The sequence below is a fragment of the Engraulis encrasicolus genome, chromosome 15 (genome assembly GCF_034702125.1).
Source record: "Engraulis encrasicolus isolate BLACKSEA-1 chromosome 15, IST_EnEncr_1.0, whole genome shotgun sequence".
Taxonomy (NCBI): Eukaryota; Metazoa; Chordata; class Actinopteri; order Clupeiformes; family Engraulidae; genus Engraulis; species Engraulis encrasicolus.
The window spans coordinates 14,458,727-14,478,173 of NC_085871.1; the positions used below are offsets into that span (position 1 = coordinate 14,458,727).

The following is a 19,447-nucleotide window of genomic DNA, read 5'->3' on the forward strand; positions in this document are numbered from 1 at the left end:
TTAATAAATAATTGTATACAAAAGTGTCAATCATTTTCTTAATCATAATGACCACGCATGCAAATTGCACACTAAATTGAATCAGTGTTATATTGTGCATGCTACACTTTGTCCTACTGCATGCAAGCGCCATACCAAGTACGGAATGCTGAGAACCAGCTGTTTTACCTGTGTGGCTTCCAGTATAAAGTCGTGGACAATCAGCTTCTCCTCACTGGACAGACACACATTGTCCTCGCCGGTAAAGGTTACAGTGAAGGTCTCACAGTTGATTGGCTGGTCTTTCACGGGCCAGTAGACAAACTCATCCTCCTCAGTCTAAAAAGGTAGAGAAAGAATATGGAGATGCATTTTTGATTCCATTCTTATACTAAATATCACTGCATACAAAATGAATTATTCCGTTTGTGCTCAGTTGATTTGGAGTCAATTTGGTGATGCATGAATCATTTGTTGTGTGACTGCTGTAGTAATGAAGCATGCCAGTAGACATGCTGTAATTATGGCACAAATATACGCACAGTTGAGTCGTTTAAGTACTTTTTAATTGAAAACATAATGCTCATATGTCAGAGTATGACTGTATAAAGTTTGCCTTCATTTAGTTTTGTTGTATTTCTGATTTCTTATCTCCTCATTAATGGCTCTCTGTTGAACATAAAAAACACTAGTAATATTATGTTTAAGCCTTGTGTACGTATAAAGGTATACAGGTCTCCTCCTGGTCCTGTGATAGCCTATTTACTGTATAGTCTGCTAAGCTATACCTGGCGTTGGGCGTCTGGCAGGGACACAATGATCTGGGAGTTGTGGTCCCAAATCATCCTCCAGAAGTCCTTGACTGTGCTGGGCATGGGGCTCTGGGTGATGATGAACTCAGAGCTGCGACGGTAGCCCTGAGATGGCAGAGGGAAGGCAAGGTCAGAACAAGTGCAATTAGAAATGGCAGGTGATTTGCAGGTGAGGGTTTTTTTTTTTACATCCCAGGACGCATGGCCAAACCGCCTCCCAGGGTGCTGGTCTCCATTCAGTCCCCATACTGCCTATAAGCAAAAGGCAGTAACTTCATATCCTCTAATAATTGGAGTAACTAGACATGTTCTAATCATTTATGTGTGTGCGTGCACGGTTACTTTCAATGTCTCACTATGGTTAACTGCACACTGGAGACCGGTCTTTAAAACTTCTGTGCTGCTAACCCTGTTACATCTTATGTTACATACATTACATGAAGTATGGTTTTTGTTTGTTTTTGTAGTCTCTTCACTTTGTGAAACACAGTTTGCCCCTCAAAATTCACTCACATGCAGTTCTTCACACTGTGTAATAATTTACCATGACATAAGAAGCATTGATGTAGTCTGACGTCTCTCCTGATGCAGTGGACAGACACACTCTGGACCTCTCCACTGAAATAGTCAAGATTTAAAAATGCATTCATAATCACAAAACAAACAAGGCAACAGGGCATATTGCAGTGGACAACTCATGACATTCATTGTATGAAGACTCATTTGGTTTAGTAATAGCATCTGGACATACTGTACATGCCAATGGATACCGGCATGCTGTATCTGAATCTATGGATATTCAGTTTGCCACTTACCTGGCATGAGAGAGGAGGTTCTGTTCTTCTCCACGTTGCCCTCTTTCAATGCAGATGCATAATCACACTGCTTCACGTTTGTCTGGCTGACCAGCTGCAAGAAGGGAGGGTAAGTCATACTGTACAACAGTGGTTCCAAAAATGGAGGTTGGGACCCCTAGGGGGGTCGCAGAGGTACTGAAGGGGGGTCGCTGACAAAAAGGGGCATTGCATAAAAACGGGAAATCCACAGGTTAACAGCAAATATAATTCCATAATATGGTTAGTAACAGTATTCACTTGAATGGTTAATAGTTGTATTTACTATCCTGTGAATTTCTAGCAATATTAGCGGACAAACTATTCATGGGAAATTGCAAAGGTCGCGAAAATGTTCTTAAATCCAAAATGGGGTCCCCGCTTTAAAAAAGTTTGGGAACCACTGATGTACAAGTCACCCTGCAGCCCTTAGTAATTGGGAGAGTCCTGAGGCCATCATTTCATGCTGGGGGTGTGAACTATTAGCCTGATGAGTCCACCGTACGAATGGAAGCAGTAGACATGGACAAGCTTGTCAGGCTAGTGAATTACGCCCCCATAATTACTGCCTCATACAGTCTGTACTACCTTTTACATTTTGCATCAATCCCATTAATTTCCAAACTCCCTCCAGACCTTTCTATTTTTTGTCTCTTTTTTTTTGTTTGTTTAACATTTTTTTGGTCCTTTTCGACCCCATTCGATAGGACAGTGTGAGAGGTCGACAGGAAGTGAACTGGGAGAGAGACGGGGAGGGGTTGGCAAAGGTCCTGGGCCGGGAATCGAACCCAGGTCAGCCGCATGGCAGGTAATTGCCCCACCGGTTGACCATGGCAGGGCCATTTTTGTCTCTTAATGGTGGGTATAGTGTGGCTACAGTGGCGACTGTACTCAACCTGCTCCCCCCCACTATTGAAACTATGGTGTCTTAAGTAGAATGTGCCTTTTGGAGTTGCTCAGGGTAGTTGCTTGGGCCCTCTCCTCTTCTCTCTCTATATGTTGCCCCTGGGCTCCATCATCAGAGAGCACAATGTTGATTTTCATAGCTATGCCGATGACACTCAACTATATATCTCTGTCGAGCCTAGCCAAAGCACTGCCATTCATGCCTTGACTAAATGCATGTCTGCCATCACAGATTGGATGAACAGTAACTTCCTAAAATTAAATGAGGATAAAACTGAAGTATTGCTCATTGGGCCTAAGAAAAAACGTGCAAAACTCCACTCAAGCCTAGGTGACCTAAGCATGCACATTAAAGATAAGGTTACTAGCCTAGGTGTGGTCATAGACTCAGATTTGAGCTTTGAGCCTCACATCAACAAGATAACAAAATCTGCTTTTTTCCATCTTAGAAATGTCAACAAAGTGCGCGGCTTGGCCCCCCGACAAGACGCTGAGAAACTTATTCATGCCTTTGTCACCAGTAGGATAGACTACTGCAATGCTCTCTTCTCTGGTCTCCCAAAAAAATTAATTGACAAATTGCAACTCATTCAAAATTCTGCGGCAAGAATCCTAACAAGAACCAGAATGAGAGAGCACATCTCTCCTGTCTTGGCAGACCTGCACTGGTTACCTGTCTCATACAGAATCGACTTTAAGATTCTGCTAACAGTATTTAAAGCATTAAATGGACTTGCCCCTAGTTATATCTCAGACATGCTCTCTTTTTATGCCCCTGCTCGAGCTCTCAGGTCCACTGATGCCAAGCTGCTAAGGACCCCCACCCCCCCCCGCAGAAGAAGATCGGCGACGCCGCGTTTGCCTGCTATGCGCCCAAGAGATGGAACGCCCTCCCCATCGAGATCCGATCAGCCACCTCCGTCGACTCATTCAAGAAGCAGCTGAAGACCCACCTCTTCATCCTTGCCAACTCCTAGCTGCCAAGGCGTCATAGTGTCCCAGCTGCCGCAGCGCCCTTACTACTCGCAACCAGCCCTGGCAGGGGGCTCCCCTAGGTGGCCGCTGGTCTCTGCCTGAGGTTTCTTCCTGACTATAGGGGGTCTTTTTTCTCAGACCTCACTGAGCTTTTTTTTCCCCCTTACAAACTATGAATCAAGCGAAAGGGAGTTTTTCCTCACCCCTGATGCCACTAGGGGCCGCACCTGAGCGCCCAATCTCTGTGTGACTATCTATGACTTATGATAGGCCCAGCCACTATGGACCTTACACATCTAAGAATCCTGGTCCTAACCTACGTTGACCTTATGACTCTACATTCTCTGTCTATCTCTTCTTCCTCTGCCTTCCTGCTTTTTCTACCTCTCCTCTATACCTCTCCTTTTAAATCTATCTCTAACAATGTTTTTTTTTCCCATTTGTTAAGCACTTTGAGTTACATGCCTTGTATGACACAGTGCTATACAAATACAATTATTATGATTATTATTATTAATGGCCACCTTAAAGTCCGACATGTTTGTCTTTAAAGGTGGATCCTGGGTCTCTACCATAGCCTACAGAGTATTTGTTAGATAACCCCCAGCAAACCTTGTATTGGAAACAATATCCTAAAGAGTTTCGTTGGAAAACGACATATCCACCAATTTTGACTTTTGCATTTTATCATTGAAGATAACTGTTCAGAAGTCCTATCATCTATGTGTGAATGCTTGCCATTCAAATATTTTGAGAACATACTTTTTTAAACGTATATAAAATGCATTTTGCAATGCAATTCAATAGAATGTCCAGTACAATATGTTCATTTCCCAAAATGTTTCAAAATGGATACACGTCATTTTGCAACGAACCTCTATACACTGTACCAACCTTGAACTGCTTCTCCAGCCTGGTCTTGCCCGAGGGTCCGGGCGTGAGGAGGTCAGACACGTAGGCGTGGATGCGGGTGGAGGACACCTCCGTCTCCTTGCTGAGGATGGCCTCCACCAGGGCATCATGGATGAACACATACTGCTCCTATGGACACATGGAAAGCATGAGCAAAAGCGCGCTAAGCCCCCAACATTTGGGCTTTCATGCCCGCCCCATGGGGACTCCCCCCATCCCTCTCTCCCACTCACTTCCTGTCATTATCTCATACGATCCTGTCAATAAAGGCATAAAAAGCCCCTTAAAAAGGGATGCATGAGCATAGAACCTTCCTTTATTTCTGTCAGTACAGTGGAGGAGAGACAGAAAATGCGTGGGGAAAGAGAGACAGGGCTGGAATCGAACCCGGGTCGCCGGCGTAGTAACTCGGTGCCCTACAGTAAGGCCATGGGAGGGCCAGAACCTTCATAAAACAGCCATAAATGAACAGTCTTAAAGGGGTACGCCACTACTTTGAGGCTGAATATGGTTAAAATTGTTGCCCTGGGTTTAAAAAGGTGGTAAAGTGTCTTACTTTTCATGTTAGACGTTGTCTTGTTTTAAGGAGGGACTAAGTATCTAAGCTAGTGAGAGTCAATGGATCACACATGCCACAGTGATCCTTTGACTTTCACTAGCTTGGCTACATACTGACTCTTAACTTGTCTTAAAGCAAGACAATGCCTAACATGAAAAATAAGACACTTTACCACCTTGACAAACCCTGGCCAACGATTTTAACTGTATTAAGCCCCAAAATAGTGGCGTACCCCTTTAAATGAACACACGTAGTACAACACAAGGGTTTAGCATGAGCCTACTGTAGGCCTGTATTACTGGGGCATCATACCGGACAGATGTCTCTGCTAGTTAAGTTGAGATGCAGACCACCTTTGTGTCTTAGTATGTGCTCATTCTCGTGTGGGGACACAGGACAGCCTGAGTATAAAAATGGGCCATTTTAAATGGGTTGTCATACCAGAGAGATGTCTCTCATTATCTGCAAAGGCAGACAAGCTTTATGTCTTAGCATGTGCTTATCATGGATGTACTGCTCCTGTGGGGACAGGTATAGCATATAAGCACAGAGTGTAAACGAGACCCCTTTAATGGCGTGTTGTACCACAGATATGTCTCTATTGGTTAACAAGCACACCACCTGTGTCTTACGATGAGTTCATCATGGATAAACACGTACTGCTCCTTATGGAAGTAGGACATCATGAGCATACATACTGTATGGGCCTTAAGAGGTATACCACAGAGAGGTGGTCTGCATGTTAACCAGCAGATACATGTGTCTTATGATGAGTTCACCTCTCCTGTGGGGACAGTGGCAGCAAGAGTCTAAGTGGGCCTCTTGTTACTGGGCCACGACACCAGAGAGATGAGGTAAGCTGGTTCTGTTGGCTAACATGAGGAGTATCCACTCTGCACAGGATGAGGAAAAGGGGCTAACCTGTTTTTGGCAAATCAAGGGACATTCCTCACAGTTAGAGGGGACAGTGCCCTTGTAAAGTTTTAGTAATAATGCACCATATATATAGTGAAATGTGAACAGCCATTTTATCATTGTTGATGTGTAGCAAAAAATTTTACAGGTTGGTGTAACTACTCTCTCTGGTCACCCCCTGGTTGGTGTGGCATATTTCTTTTCCCCTCAGTCTGTACCAGTTCCTTTGTGCCGTGTCATATGAATACTTCCATGATGGTATAGTATCTATCTTAGCCCTTGTCGTGATATAAAACCCAGTTATTTTCGTGTCTGGAAACATTTCTTTAGCCTATAGATTTAAAACTGTCTCACAGGGGTGTAATTCTCTTTTTTTACCTCGGTCTGTACCAGGTAGTTCCTCTGTGTGCGGATGTGTTTGAGGAAGCCCATGATGTCCACGGTGCTCAGCTCTTTGATCTGGCGCAGCATGCTGTCCAGCACGATGTAGGTGCCTGTCCTGCCCACACCAGCGCTGAGGGACAGCAGAAAAACAGCAGATATAATTAGTAAAGGTACTATGTGCATGATTTACACAAGCCTTCATTACATATTACATATTACATACTAACATATTACATACTGTTTGTGTATTGCTAAGGTGTGTGTGTGTGTGTGTGTGTGTGTGTGTGTGTGTGTGTGTGTGTGTGTGTGTGTGTGTGTGTGTGTGTGTGTGTGTGTGTGTGTGTGTGTGTGTGTGTGTGTGTGTGTGTGTGTGTGTGTGTGTGTGTGTGTGTGTGTATTTGTGTCTGCATATGTGTATCCCAATAATGTCTGTGTTGTCACGTGACCCACTGTGCGGGCCGGGTTATTACGGACCTGCAGTGTACCACCATCGGTCCCATGTCCGCAGCCTTGGCCTGGGAGGACTTCCGCACGAACGACAGCACGGGCAGAGTGTACTCCGGGACGCCCATGTCCGGCCACTGGGTGTAGTGGTACTGCAGCACGGTTCGCTCCTGACTGCGACCCTTCGGGGACCCCTACGAAAAGACAGACGGTCAATACTACCGCACTAAAAGAGTACTCAGCAAGCACAAACCTTGGACAGTTTAACTCAACATACATTTTTTTTCTTCTCAATTTTTCTCCGTTTTTAATTTTGTCATCTACACTTTCCATGTCAATATTCTACTTTCTACCACAAAATTACACCTAAGTACAATTAATTAAATCTGCAAAGTTGCAATATTTCATGACTTTCATGCTATTTCCCAGACAAATACAGGCAAAACTATAGCCTCCTTTGAGGAGGTCATACAAAAGTAGCATCTATTAAGAATATATGCAACTCCTGTGAGAGAGACAGAGTGAACATCAAAGGTATTTTTTCTATAAGTAGTCATTTTATCCAGACATTGTGTGAAAACAATGTGTTTTCTCTAGAGGAAGAGTTAAACTTTTTACTAAGGTTCAAAAAATGTCTTTCATGTTAGTGTAAAAAACGAGACATGAAGCTCTTAATGAAAAACCCTTTCAGGCAACATACAGTTCTTTATAAAACGGATAGCCCTGAGGACCCAAATGAACTTTATGATATAGAAGCATGATATCAAGCACTGTTCAAGGCTTATATTCTTTGAAAAAAAGCTCTTTCTTTTCAAAAGAATGAATATAATGGTTATAATGGACACGCCAGAAATAGAATCCACCCAGTTCCTAGAGGAGCACTGAATGCAGACTCTCAGCATCCATTGAAAGGAGCTTTTTTTCTCCCTTTACAACATAGCCCTGAAAGGAGGTTAGTAGAGCACAGCATGCACTTGCTTGACCACGCCATTCCCATTTCCTCCCTCACCCTTTTGATGGTGGTGTTGCGCAAGGTGAAGGTCCTTTGTGTGTAGTAAGCCAGGGTCTTGGTGCTTTTCAGAGTCACCAGGAAACAGCCGTACTCTTCTTGGTTCTCCACAGGCCAATATTGATCGCACTTCCTCTGAAAGAGAAATCCAGAAAGGGTGTAATGAGAAGAGTAAGGACTTTACATGTGCTTAGTAAGGAGTTAATATAAGGACTATACCAAATTGAACACTACTTACTTAAAAGTGCACTGTGTAAGATTTTTAGTTGTTTATTTCCAGAATTCATGCTACCCATTCACTAAAGTTACCTTTTTCATGAATACTTACCAGCACCATCAAATTTTAAGTTTTCTCTATGACTGTGGAAATTGCACTTCTCATACATGAAAAGGGGGATCTTCTCCATGGTCCGCCATTTTGAATTTCCAGAAATAGACATTTTTAGCTGCAAAAATGACTGTACTTGGGCCATACTAGAAAATATTAGCATATTACTTAGTAAACTTTCATGAAAAGATCAAATTTGGGAATAGGCAACCCAGTTTCAATGAGCAACATACAGTATTTGCAGTACCTTTTTTTTTACCATTTCCTGCACAGTGCACCTTTAAAATATTAGGATTAAGAAACCAAATATTCCATTAACGGGTATTTAACATAATACATAATATTATTTTAATACCCAGGCTAATAATTTATACCAACAGTTACACCACAATCAACAGTGTGTACACAATCACCATACTACTGTTTGTATTCTTCTGTACTTTTGTAGGCCTAATACAAACCACATATCAAGAGGTTTCTTTAAACGTATAATTACTTGCAATATAGTAATCATATAACACCTTTAATCCATTAAGATCTAGTGTGTCTAAATAGAAGTTATTAAATTAAAGGCTATGTTTCTTGCACAGATGTGTTTGCTGCTCATAGCCCTTTAACATGTGCTGTTCCACCAGTGGAGTGCTGCAATAGTCACTGAAAAACCTTTACCACCAAAGTACTACGGTATACCACTATGACAGTACACAGGGCCGTTGGTAATACATTACGACTTGGTCATTTGCATTCTGGTAACAGCTAATTTATAACAGGGGCCGTAAATGAATGGGTTAAAGGGTTAAAAAACGATCTCGAAGGCAGTCATGTTCCCCAGGGCTTACCCGTCCCTTCTCCAGCAGGTTGGTGATCATGACGATGACCCCCACGTTCTGCTCCCACACCATCCTCCAGAAGTCCTCCAGGCTGGCTTTCATGGGGCCCTGGGCTGCTATGAAGGCCTTGGGCTGGTTGAAGCCCTACAGCGGGAAACATTTGACTTTGAGGAACTAGGGTAAATTATAGGATACATGAATATGTATTATAGAACAAGAAGACCTTGGGCTGGTTGAAGCCATATAGCAAAAACACACAGCCAAAGTTATAAGCAAGAGAAGATGACCACTTGCTTACAACACATCACTTTACACTACCATGACCTGGAATGGATGAATGAAACATTCACAGACGTCAGAAATCCAATTATTATACAGTTCATGGTTGAGGCCCTATAGCAGCGGGACACATTGATGCTAAGACCACACTTGGGGTAAATTACAGGCTACATGAATACCGAATTGCAGGAATCCATAGCTGACATCTGTCAGACTTTATTCATATTTGAAAGACTCACATCCACGTAGTTTGCATTGATGTAGTCTCCACACTCCCCTTCCGTATCAGTATTGGGTGACAGCCTCACTCTGCTGTGATCATCTGAAAAATACGAAGAAATATTAAGAAGAAGTTTGAAAGCATATATTTCTGTTTAAAGTGAGAGGATATACAGTACCTCTGTGTGTGTGTGTGTGTGTGTGTGTGTGCGTGCGTGCGTGTGTGCCTGTGTGCGAGCGTGCGTGCGAGCGTGCGTGCGAGCTATCCTCTTACAGGCCAGGATGTTGATGTATCGGTTCTTGCTCTTGTTGTCAGGGTGATTGGAGCTGTCGGTGGTCATGCCCATGTCTACTGAGCAGGACTGAATCTCCTGGTGGACAAGAAAATAAAAACATTCCAATCACATGACGCTCTTTCCTCGTTTCCGGACTTAACCACCGCATCGCACAACATGCAGAACTCCATGCGCACAAACAAACAAACAAACAAACACACTACTAGCATGAAAAAAAGAAAACTACTGCAGTCAGTCTCCAGAACAACAACAACAAAAATTCAAACATAAAAAGAAAAGAGACAGATCAACATAGACACATGATCACTACGGGCTACCTAGACTGTGAAGAAGAAGAAAGAGCGAAAACAAAAACGCGAGCAAAGAAAAGACGGACCAAAACAAAAAAGGGAAGACAGCATATCAATGGGAGACATGTCTTACCTCGTAAGACTCTTTCAAGATCTAATGAGGGGAGGGAGTGAGAACGCAGAGAGCACAGCAATGAAATTCCATGGCCAGACAGTGAACAGCAAGTGCAAGATACATGAGGTACAACAATAGGTGTGTGCAAGAGGGAGAAGAGGGAGGGAGAGAGAGAGAAACTAAAGGGAGAGAGGGATAGAGAGAGGAAGTGGGAAGTAATAGAGATACAGAGAGAGCAGGGGGGAGATTTGAGAGAGAATGAAGAGTGATAAAGAGAGACAGAGAAAAGGGGGAGATATATAGAGAAGAGAAAGATGGGAGAAAGATGGAGGCAAGGATGTGGTGGAGAAAGAGGGGGAGAGAACAGATACAGGAGTAGGGAGATTTGAGGAAGAGAGAGAGAGGGAGGGATAGAGAGACAAAGATGAAGGTTGGCCACAAGGAAAGGTGGGGTTGAGATGATGGAGAGAGGCAGACATACAGAGTGAGGTTGAAGGAAAAAGGAAAGAAGGATTGTGGGGGAGGGGAAGGGATGAAGGGTAGAGTAAGGAGAAGGGGATGTGGAGATATACATTGGTGGTTGGTTGTCATGGGCCACTCATGCTAGAGGGTGTGGAGGGTGTGGAGCTTCATATCTGGCTGTGCCTGCTGCCTCGTGTGGGTATAGTGAAGGTTGGTGATACATGCAAGTGAATTCAGCAAAGCAACGTGAAGCAAAAGGCAAAGTCCAGTGTTCCATTCTAACAGCATATCAGTCCTACAGATGGTGGTGATGGTAACGAATCAAATTGATGGAAAGTGACTGGCGTCCATTTGATTTGGCGTTGCTCCCAAGCGAAATTGGCTCTGCATTACTTTGCATCAGATTTCACTTCTCTCGATGAATGGAACACTGAACTCCACTTTATGTGGCTTCATTACACTGTGTTGCTTCACTCGATTCACTTGTCTGTATCATCACTATACAGTGTTCATGCAATCTGACCATAGTTTTAATACATATCAATAATACATATGAGTGCTTTCAGACACAGAGCATGCGGGTCCATATACTACTATTTTGTAGTCCCTACACTGTGCATGCTCAACAACACTAGCCACGACAAAAATGACAGACAATAACAACAATAATAAAAACAACAGGAAAACAGGAGGAGGTCATGGCATTATCATGAGACACACAAAAGAAAAGGATTTCCGTTTTCCTCCTCCACTATGAGATACGGTAATTTCATTTTGTGTCTTGGGCGGGCTTAGGCAGAAAGATTGAACCTTACATCAATTTAATAATAACGGAAATCAAATTAGACCTTGTTTTTGTTTGGTATTAGGCTGTGCATGCACATACAAATCTTCATTCTGAGATGATGAGGAGAAAAGAAATCAAAGCCAGTGCAAAGAAAAGTCATACATCAGCTAGTTGTACATGGCTTCACCACACATCCTTTCCAACACACAGTAAACCTTGCAGTGTTAATTCAAAACGTAGATAGTGGATCCAACTAGAAGCGTGTTAATTAAACTTCCTTAATCTTAAATTGACACTGTAAAATGAACTGTGCAAGATCTCAACCCAATGTCTGGAAATACAGTATCTTCCATCGTTGTGGTCTTCCACTAGTTCAATGCACAATAATGACTGCAAGCATACAAGTCTCTGTCTACTGAATGGATCAGTGGTTACTATCGCTTTGCAAATGCATTAGGTTGCTGTGTGGGGCAGAGAGCGACAGTGAGAGTGGGGTAGATGAACAGATACAGTACTGTAGTAAGATGAAGAGATGAGGTACCTCAAACTCTTTGGAGAACGTGTGTGTGCTGTGAAGCTCGGCAACGTGCTTCACAAACTCCTTCACAGAGAAGGCTTCATTATCATCTGCAAACAAAACAAAACAAAACCACAACACACAAACATGTGTTTTTAAAAGGTGATATGTTACTATATTTGCATATCCAACATGGTATACATGAAAGAGAGGTATACGGAAAGAGAAACGGTGAGAGAAGGCCAGAGAGATAGAGAGAGATAGAGAAACGTCATTGATCGATGTTTGTTTGTCTGGATCGCTGTCTGTCTGCATGCAGTGGGTCAGACAGCTGGCATGGCAACTAAAGAGCAGGAACTATGGACATTTCAGAATCAATACCAAGTTGATTAGCATAACGGAAAGCAGAACTGGAGTCCTAAAGGTTCATACGGTGTAATACCCAATCACTAATGTCTGATTCACTGTGAATCTTCAATAATTTCGGAGCCAGTGCATCAATTTAGAAATTACTTTGGTCGTATTACCGGGTAATATGGTGGTATCACAGCCTCCATGACGATACTATACGGTACCGATTTTTTAAAGCAGGGATTCGATTATTTTCGATACTTCAGAATTGCCCATGATACGATAAGATTCGATTTGATTTTTTCCAATCACTTTTCTACTTCTATTATGTTGTGGAGCTAGGGCCTTGGACAGGGGCCAGCGGTTCGATCATTTTCGATACTTAAAGGGGTATGCCACTATTTTGGGGCTTAATACAGTTGAAATCGTTGACTGGGGTTTATAAAGGTAGTGAAGTGTCTTATTTTTCATGTTAAGCATTGTCTTGCTTTAAGACAAGTTAAAAGAGGGAATATGTCGCTAAGCTAGTGAAAGTCAATGTATCCGTGTAGCATTGCAGCATGCTACACGGATCCATTGACTTTCACTAGCTTAGCGACATATTTCCTCTTTTAAGTTGTCTTAAAGCAAGACAACGCTTAACATGAAAAATAAGACACTTCACCACCTTTATAAACCCCAGCCAACGATTGTAACTGTATTAAGCCCCAAAATAGTGGCATCCCCCATTAAGAATGCCCCACGATACGATATGATTTGATTAAATCGCCGGCCATAGGATCGATGCATCGATACATTTTGATTATTATTTACACCCCTGACCCACAATATGCCCCCTTGGGTTACTCATTTATGTCAGTAGGTAAGATCAATATCTTCAATAATATGAATAGATAGGCTATATAAGTTCTACATTAATTACATTTATGTGCATACATGACACATACATCTGTGCATAGATCCCATTATATACACATGTCGTACATTAACATGCATAATCTGGATGGGGCTGTGTGTCCTTACCTGTGCCATTAGGTAAGAGTAACGGTGTGGAAGGGGCTGAGATGACTCTGGGTGAGGCGTTGTCCTCCACATAGAAGTGAGCAGTCTGGAAACACTTCCTGTAAAAACACACTCTACCACTTTACAAAGAGGGGATGCAAACATCAGTTGGAGGTAGCTGATCTATTATATAACATAGTTATAGTAATGATAATACAGGTAATAATAGTTATGCCAAAATCATCTTCAGTTAAATTCATAGTTCAGGTATACAAGTGTAATGGACAAGGAAAATGCTGTCAGCAAACACTTTCAGAGTCCAGTGCTGGCGACATAAACTTTAAAGTTGCAATAGATTCAATAAAACAACCATAATATAGTCAACTGAAATTCATAGTCAGTCCACCAGTTATGACACTGTACCAACTGAGGTAGATACACCATAAGTACAGAGTTCTTCCACTTTTACTTAAATACACCTCTGACTGGAATATAATATCAACAATCATCTTGTGTGACACACTTTCCATGGCACGCACGGTGCAGTGCAGTGCCCTTACCTCCAGTAGATGAGGATACCCACGAGGACCAGTAGGCAGAGGATGGTGAGGGTGGACACCACGGCCAGGGGCACCACCGTGCGCCTCTCCCGCTCCACGCCTCCCACCATGCCCACACGCGATTCAGGACTGCTGTTACTGGCCTCTGCCATGGAAGGGGGAGAACGTTTATTTTTTTAATGACACCTGCCTAGGACAACAGATGACATTTAACAACTATGCATACTCTGGAATATTTATGTTGAGGGTTTATGTTTAATTATGCATTGTCCTAATCAAATTGAAATGAAATGAAATGACATGAAACTGAGGTTACCTCACTCACGCATCATATTATATTTATTATAACTAAATTCTTCAAACTCTTGAAAAGGTTTGTATCACTTTCATAGGCTTCATCAACATTCATTTAGCTAAAATGGATACAGATGTTCAGCCGTGGTTTGGCAAAAAGTTAAAGATGTTCCTTAATCAGCATACATCAGCATCATTTAATTCTTTACCGCTTTTTCCCCCCTCTGACTGAGAAGCAGAAATCACATCACGAGTGGCTTGACTGCTCTCCACTGTGCACAAAATGTGACAACATAACAAAAGACAGCCTTCCCGTCCTTCCTACATTGCACCGTTGTGGCCTGTGCTGTGTTTTTTTCTGTGTTACCTGTGTAGGGACCATCCAAAGGCTCCATGCTTGTGAGTTTGGTCAGTGTTATTTCGACAGATATCTTAGCATTGGGAAAGCCCTCCACCAACATGTTCTCGTCCCCTGACCCACTATCCTCCACCTCAAAGCCCGTTGAGGGATCTCCTCTCCTGGGAGGCTTCGTCTCTGCAGTGGCCCTGGCCCCTCCTTGGCTGTCAAAGTTAAACTTGGTCACGGCATCCTTCTCAGCGTCAATCATTTTTTCTCTATCCTGTGTCATTGTCACTGCAGCTGTTGTCATCTTGTCGCCTTCTTCAGAGGATGTGTTGTTCTGCAAGCGCACGTGTGTTTGTGTCTCAATTTCGACCGCCGCCGGACTGCCATCACCCTCGCTCTCCCATTCCCTCTCCAGCTCCTCTAAGAAGATAGCCGGGCCAGAACCACTGCCCTCCGCCTGGGTAGACGTAGCAGTAGTAGTAGTAGTAGCGAGTAGGGTGCTGGGGCCTTCATCCATAAGGATGGAGGTAAGGGATGGAGAAGAGGAGGAGGAGGGCAACGTGTCTCTATGCATTTCAGTAACGGTAGTCGCTGTGGAAAAGACAAGCCTGGTATGGTTACTTGCATTGGTGGACGAAGGAGAGTGTCTGTCTAGTGCATGTAACTACAGTAACGCAGAGGCATCTACTGTGGAGGTGATATCCATGGCAGCGGTAGTGGCACAGCGTGAATGAGAAGCTCTACCTTGAAGATGTGCAACACACCAACTCCACCACCAGGGGGCAATGTCTGGCTAGAGGGGAACAGCGGACGGTGAGCCGAGGAAACGCCAGTCCAGGAACAGGGCAGGAAGGAGCAGGAGGAAGAGTGGGAGGAAGAGAGGACGAGAGAGAGAAACCCTCCACCATAGTAGATGTGACTCACAGCAGAGCCAATGAGCACGGAGAAGAAGGGCATGTGGAATAATTCGAAAGGAAGTTTCCAAGTCCAGGACAGCCACCTACCAGGCGCCTCTGACCGAGAGAGGCAACTAGGATGCAGCAGACAGAGTAACACAAGAACTGGCAAGACTACTGCAGTGCTATGTTGCTACAAAGAACCACTCGAGATGATTGAGATTCCACTACAAGAGTCTAGTTCAAAGAATCATTGTGATCAAAGACCATGAAAAACCCAACCCTACTACACCATTGCAGGCAATGGATGAACTACATGTACAAATCACACCTAATTTTTCTTCAACAAATGATATGATTTTGATTAATCGTGGAAGCAGGGAGCTACTGTATATGCTGCCTTACCATTGAACATAGGCTGAGTGGTGTAGAGCTGCTCTTGGTTGGTAGAACTCCCTGGGGCCAAGGTAGTCCTTGATGGACCTGAGGTGGAGGTGGTATCTTTATCAGTCTCGTCTACAGTGATGGTGGTTCTGACGTCCAGTGGAGTGTCTGGCAGATCATTGTCGACCGTACCAGTACCAGCAGGCGAAGACTGCTGCTCTTCTCCTGCCCTCACCTCGTTGTCCTTCTGGGAGGCGCGTTCCTTGGGAAGTGTCACCACGCCGACAATCTCCTCATCGGGCAGTGGCGTGCCCATGGAGGTGGTGGTCTTGTACAAGGTGCTGTTGAGGTACTCCTCAAAGTAGACATCCGTGACCACCTTGTTGCTGGGGGGCTTGGCGCCCTCCGGACGGAGTAGCTTGGTGGCGGGCTTGCGGGTGTAGGAGTTGGCCTTGTCCTGGCTGGGGCTCCAGGACAGGGAGGCCTCCTCGGTGATGATACGTCTCCGTGGCGGCGGGGTGGTGCTCCGGGGCGCCCCCGGGAACAGGAAGCCGGGCTGGTCCGTCGCCATGGTCACCCAGATGGAGCTCTTGGAGGTGTCGGAGTCGCTGGTGATCGTGCGATCTGGTGGGGCCTCGGGGTCGTCGGGTTGTCTGCCAGCGGACGGCATCACCTGAAGGACATACAGAGATATACAGTGCATACTGTTCATGTGTACACCCCAATGTACGCCCCACTTGCATACCACCATGCATGCTTAACACCATCTAAAACAAATTTGCTTATTTTGGTGTCATCAGACCACAGGGCATGGTTCCAGCAATCCATATCCTTAGTCTGATTGTGGTAACCATGTGAGAAGTAGAAAGAATAGTGCCCCATGCTTAGTACAATCAAGAATGGTAGTTAGACTGGGTTTATTTCGGGTTTTCACCAATTTCACCAAAAGAAACGTGCATGTTAACATATACCATGACTACTGACGCAGATCTTGATGCTCTCTATGGGATTTTAACATAGGGGTGTACTCATTTTAACCTTACTTTTGTTTTGTAAGCTCAATAGATGTTATATTAAACTTATTCTATGCACATTTTAGAAATAACGTGTGCTTATTGCAATATTGTTCAAAATATTACTTTTCAAAATGGGTGTTACTTGGAAGACTAATTCTCTCTCTCTCCCACTCTTCACTGTAATATGTGAAAAAGCCCCAAAATATATATATTTATATATATTTTAAAATAGACATTTCTGAGTTATTTACATTACTCAATTATAAATATGTAGCAGTTACATTAAATCATTACCTCAAAGTAGTCATCAGTATCTGGCGGATCTGTGTATGGATCAGGGATGTTATCTAGAAGTTGGAGGGGAGAACAGGTCAGTGAATCACTGATATCTACATGTGATTAACTTAAGTCATTTTCATTAATTATAGAGCACTTCCAAATAAAATGTATTATGTTTTATTATTTATTATTATTATTATTCACAATAGCGAAATGCTGTATAATATCAACTGTAAAGGAGGCCTTACCCAGGTCTTCAAGTGGCATGTCTATGATGAACTGGTCACTCATGCGTCCCTTCAGGCCATTGTTGCAGAGGGCCACCACCTGCACCACATAACTGCTGTTGGCCAGCAGGCCTCCAATGATGGCTCCCTACAGGAATTAAACACATATTGAAACCATTATATACATACGTACTGTACAACTGATGTGCACATAATTTAACCACAGGCACCTGTTTTGCATGCATCTGTCTCAATGTTGGTCATGTACTGTACTCTCTGTGTGTGTGTGTGTGTGTGTGTGTGTGTGTGTGTGTGTGTGTGTGTGTGTGTGTGTGTGTGTGTGTGTGTGTGTGTGTGTGTGTGTGTGTGTCTGTGTGTGTGTCTGTGTGTGTGTCTGTGTGTGTGTCTGTGTGTCTGTGTCTGTGTCTGTGTCTGTGTCTGTGTCTGTGTCTGTGTCTGTGTCTGTGTGTTTTTGCAAGGAGCTTCTTCAATTCACAAAGGAAGAATCCATGCTTCAGTTTTAGTAAACACACACTGTTTGAGGTTTGCACGGCGGTCCAATAGGTTGCTTCATGAAAACGCTTGTCACACACTCTCAAGAATTTCACCGTTTCGCAATTCTTAACGACGGAAGAAAAAAAACTCAATCAATTACCACGTCCTGGTCTCCGTCGGTGAGGTACTCCTTCTTGGGCGGGTCCTTGCCCTGCAGCCTCTGGTAGGTGACGGAGTAGCGCTCGATGGTGGTGTCATAGACGGCCCTCGGCCTCTCCCAGGTCACCACCATGCCTGTGAGGTTCTGAGGCTCCGCCTGCACGTTCTCCGGCTCTGAGCTGCAAACTGAAGAAGTAGGTCATAGAAACATTAAAGATGTTGACAATGTTGATTACATTTTATTTGTACTTTCCCTGTCATCTGAGATAGGGACAGTTTCACAAAGTATGTAACAGCATGATTCAACACTATATACTGGCACTGTACCATAGGGTTAGGGTTAGGCAGGGCCAGTCTGGGATGAAACATCAGACCGGGTATTTTTAGCCAAGGCTGGCCGGTCCACCAGGCATTGAGAAAGACAACGAAGCATTTGACAACATTTCAGTCATCTAATATGAGCAATGATTTGACACTAAAAGCCAAAATGCTTTATGAAAAATCTTTATTAATTATTAATCTCGAAGAGGCCTGCTGTTGCGGTAAAAAAGTAAAGTAAAAAAGTGTTCAGAGGTATCAATTTAAGTATTACATAATAATTAATTTAGCAGTTGATCCTGTTTGCCAACTAGGCTGTGTTGTTTGGGTTACATAACATGGCAATGATGACACCAGAAAACTAGAGATGATGATATTATATCTCGTTTTTCATTCACATGATTGCGTATCTGTTAAATTTGACATGGATACTTAAAGCAGATTTCTAATCCCAAACAAACAGAAAATAATCCTGTGCCATTCACTGTCAAAGAATTCCTAACATTTTCACTGTTTATTTTACATAAATAACACGGTTTGTTCTGTAACTAGTGATATAATATTTTCAGCAATCAAATCTCCAATGAGCCTGTGAATTCACTGACGAACCACCACAAAACACAGTATTGATGGAAGTGGATTCCTGTCTGTGTGTGGTGGTTTGTTGGTGAACATATAAAGTATCTGTTAAAAAAAACAGATCAAGAGAGTTATCTAGGAGACTGATTGGGCGAAAAACATTGGTCAGTGAATCACTTGAATTTTATCTATGGTGAATCGTGTGTGTGTGCGTGTGTGCGTGCGTGCGTGCATGCGTGCGCTATACTGTATATGTGCTAGGAAGACACTGCCATCCCAAATGGACAGGTGACTGTGAGTGCGCTTTGGGCCTTCTCAATGGCCACGTTATTAGCTTCACTGTGAAACACAGGCTGTCACGTTGTTTGGCAGCTGTCTCTGAGACCTGCAAGCCTTCTGTCCAGTCACCTCATTTCAGCAAATATCAGCTTCTCAATCTTCATGTCAGACAGGCAGCCAAAATAACCGCCCACACCAAAACACATGCTGGCGAAAGGGACTCCAAAGGAAGGTAACCTAGCAACATGTTCCCACTATTTGGTGCTCAAGTCATCCAGGCAGAAAGGTCTATTGGAGTGGTGTGTGCGTGTGTGTGTGTGTGCGTGTGCGTGTGCGTGTGCGTGTGCGTGTGCGTGTGTGTGTGTGTGTGCGTGCACGTGTGTGTGCGTGTGCGTGTGTGTGTGTGTGTGT

General features: G+C 43.6%; 1 protein-coding gene across 1 annotated transcript in view; it reads right to left on the reverse strand.

The window, feature by feature from the left end:
• Positions 1 to 19,447, reverse strand: part of ptprz1b (protein tyrosine phosphatase receptor type Z1b) — an 89,071-nt gene that overhangs the window by 2,580 nt on the left and 67,044 nt on the right. The window contains exons 9-27 of the mRNA XM_063217114.1: positions 17,862 to 18,046; positions 17,228 to 17,354; positions 16,995 to 17,047; positions 15,706 to 16,357; positions 13,765 to 13,909; positions 13,226 to 13,323; positions 11,876 to 11,961; positions 10,104 to 10,124; positions 9,659 to 9,755; positions 9,405 to 9,487; positions 8,896 to 9,030; positions 7,729 to 7,863; positions 6,750 to 6,913; positions 6,270 to 6,405; positions 4,400 to 4,546; positions 1,607 to 1,700; positions 1,336 to 1,409; positions 768 to 896; positions 169 to 318 (exon numbers count right to left, since the gene is read on the reverse strand). Of these exons, the coding sequence (XP_063073184.1) occupies positions 169 to 318; positions 768 to 896; positions 1,336 to 1,409; positions 1,607 to 1,700; positions 4,400 to 4,546; positions 6,270 to 6,405; positions 6,750 to 6,913; positions 7,729 to 7,863; positions 8,896 to 9,030; positions 9,405 to 9,487; positions 9,659 to 9,755; positions 10,104 to 10,124; positions 11,876 to 11,961; positions 13,226 to 13,323; positions 13,765 to 13,909; positions 15,706 to 16,357; positions 16,995 to 17,047; positions 17,228 to 17,354; positions 17,862 to 18,046 (2,711 nt within the window). The remainder of the gene's footprint in view (positions 1 to 168; positions 319 to 767; positions 897 to 1,335; positions 1,410 to 1,606; positions 1,701 to 4,399; positions 4,547 to 6,269; positions 6,406 to 6,749; positions 6,914 to 7,728; positions 7,864 to 8,895; positions 9,031 to 9,404; positions 9,488 to 9,658; positions 9,756 to 10,103; positions 10,125 to 11,875; positions 11,962 to 13,225; positions 13,324 to 13,764; positions 13,910 to 15,705; positions 16,358 to 16,994; positions 17,048 to 17,227; positions 17,355 to 17,861; positions 18,047 to 19,447) is intronic.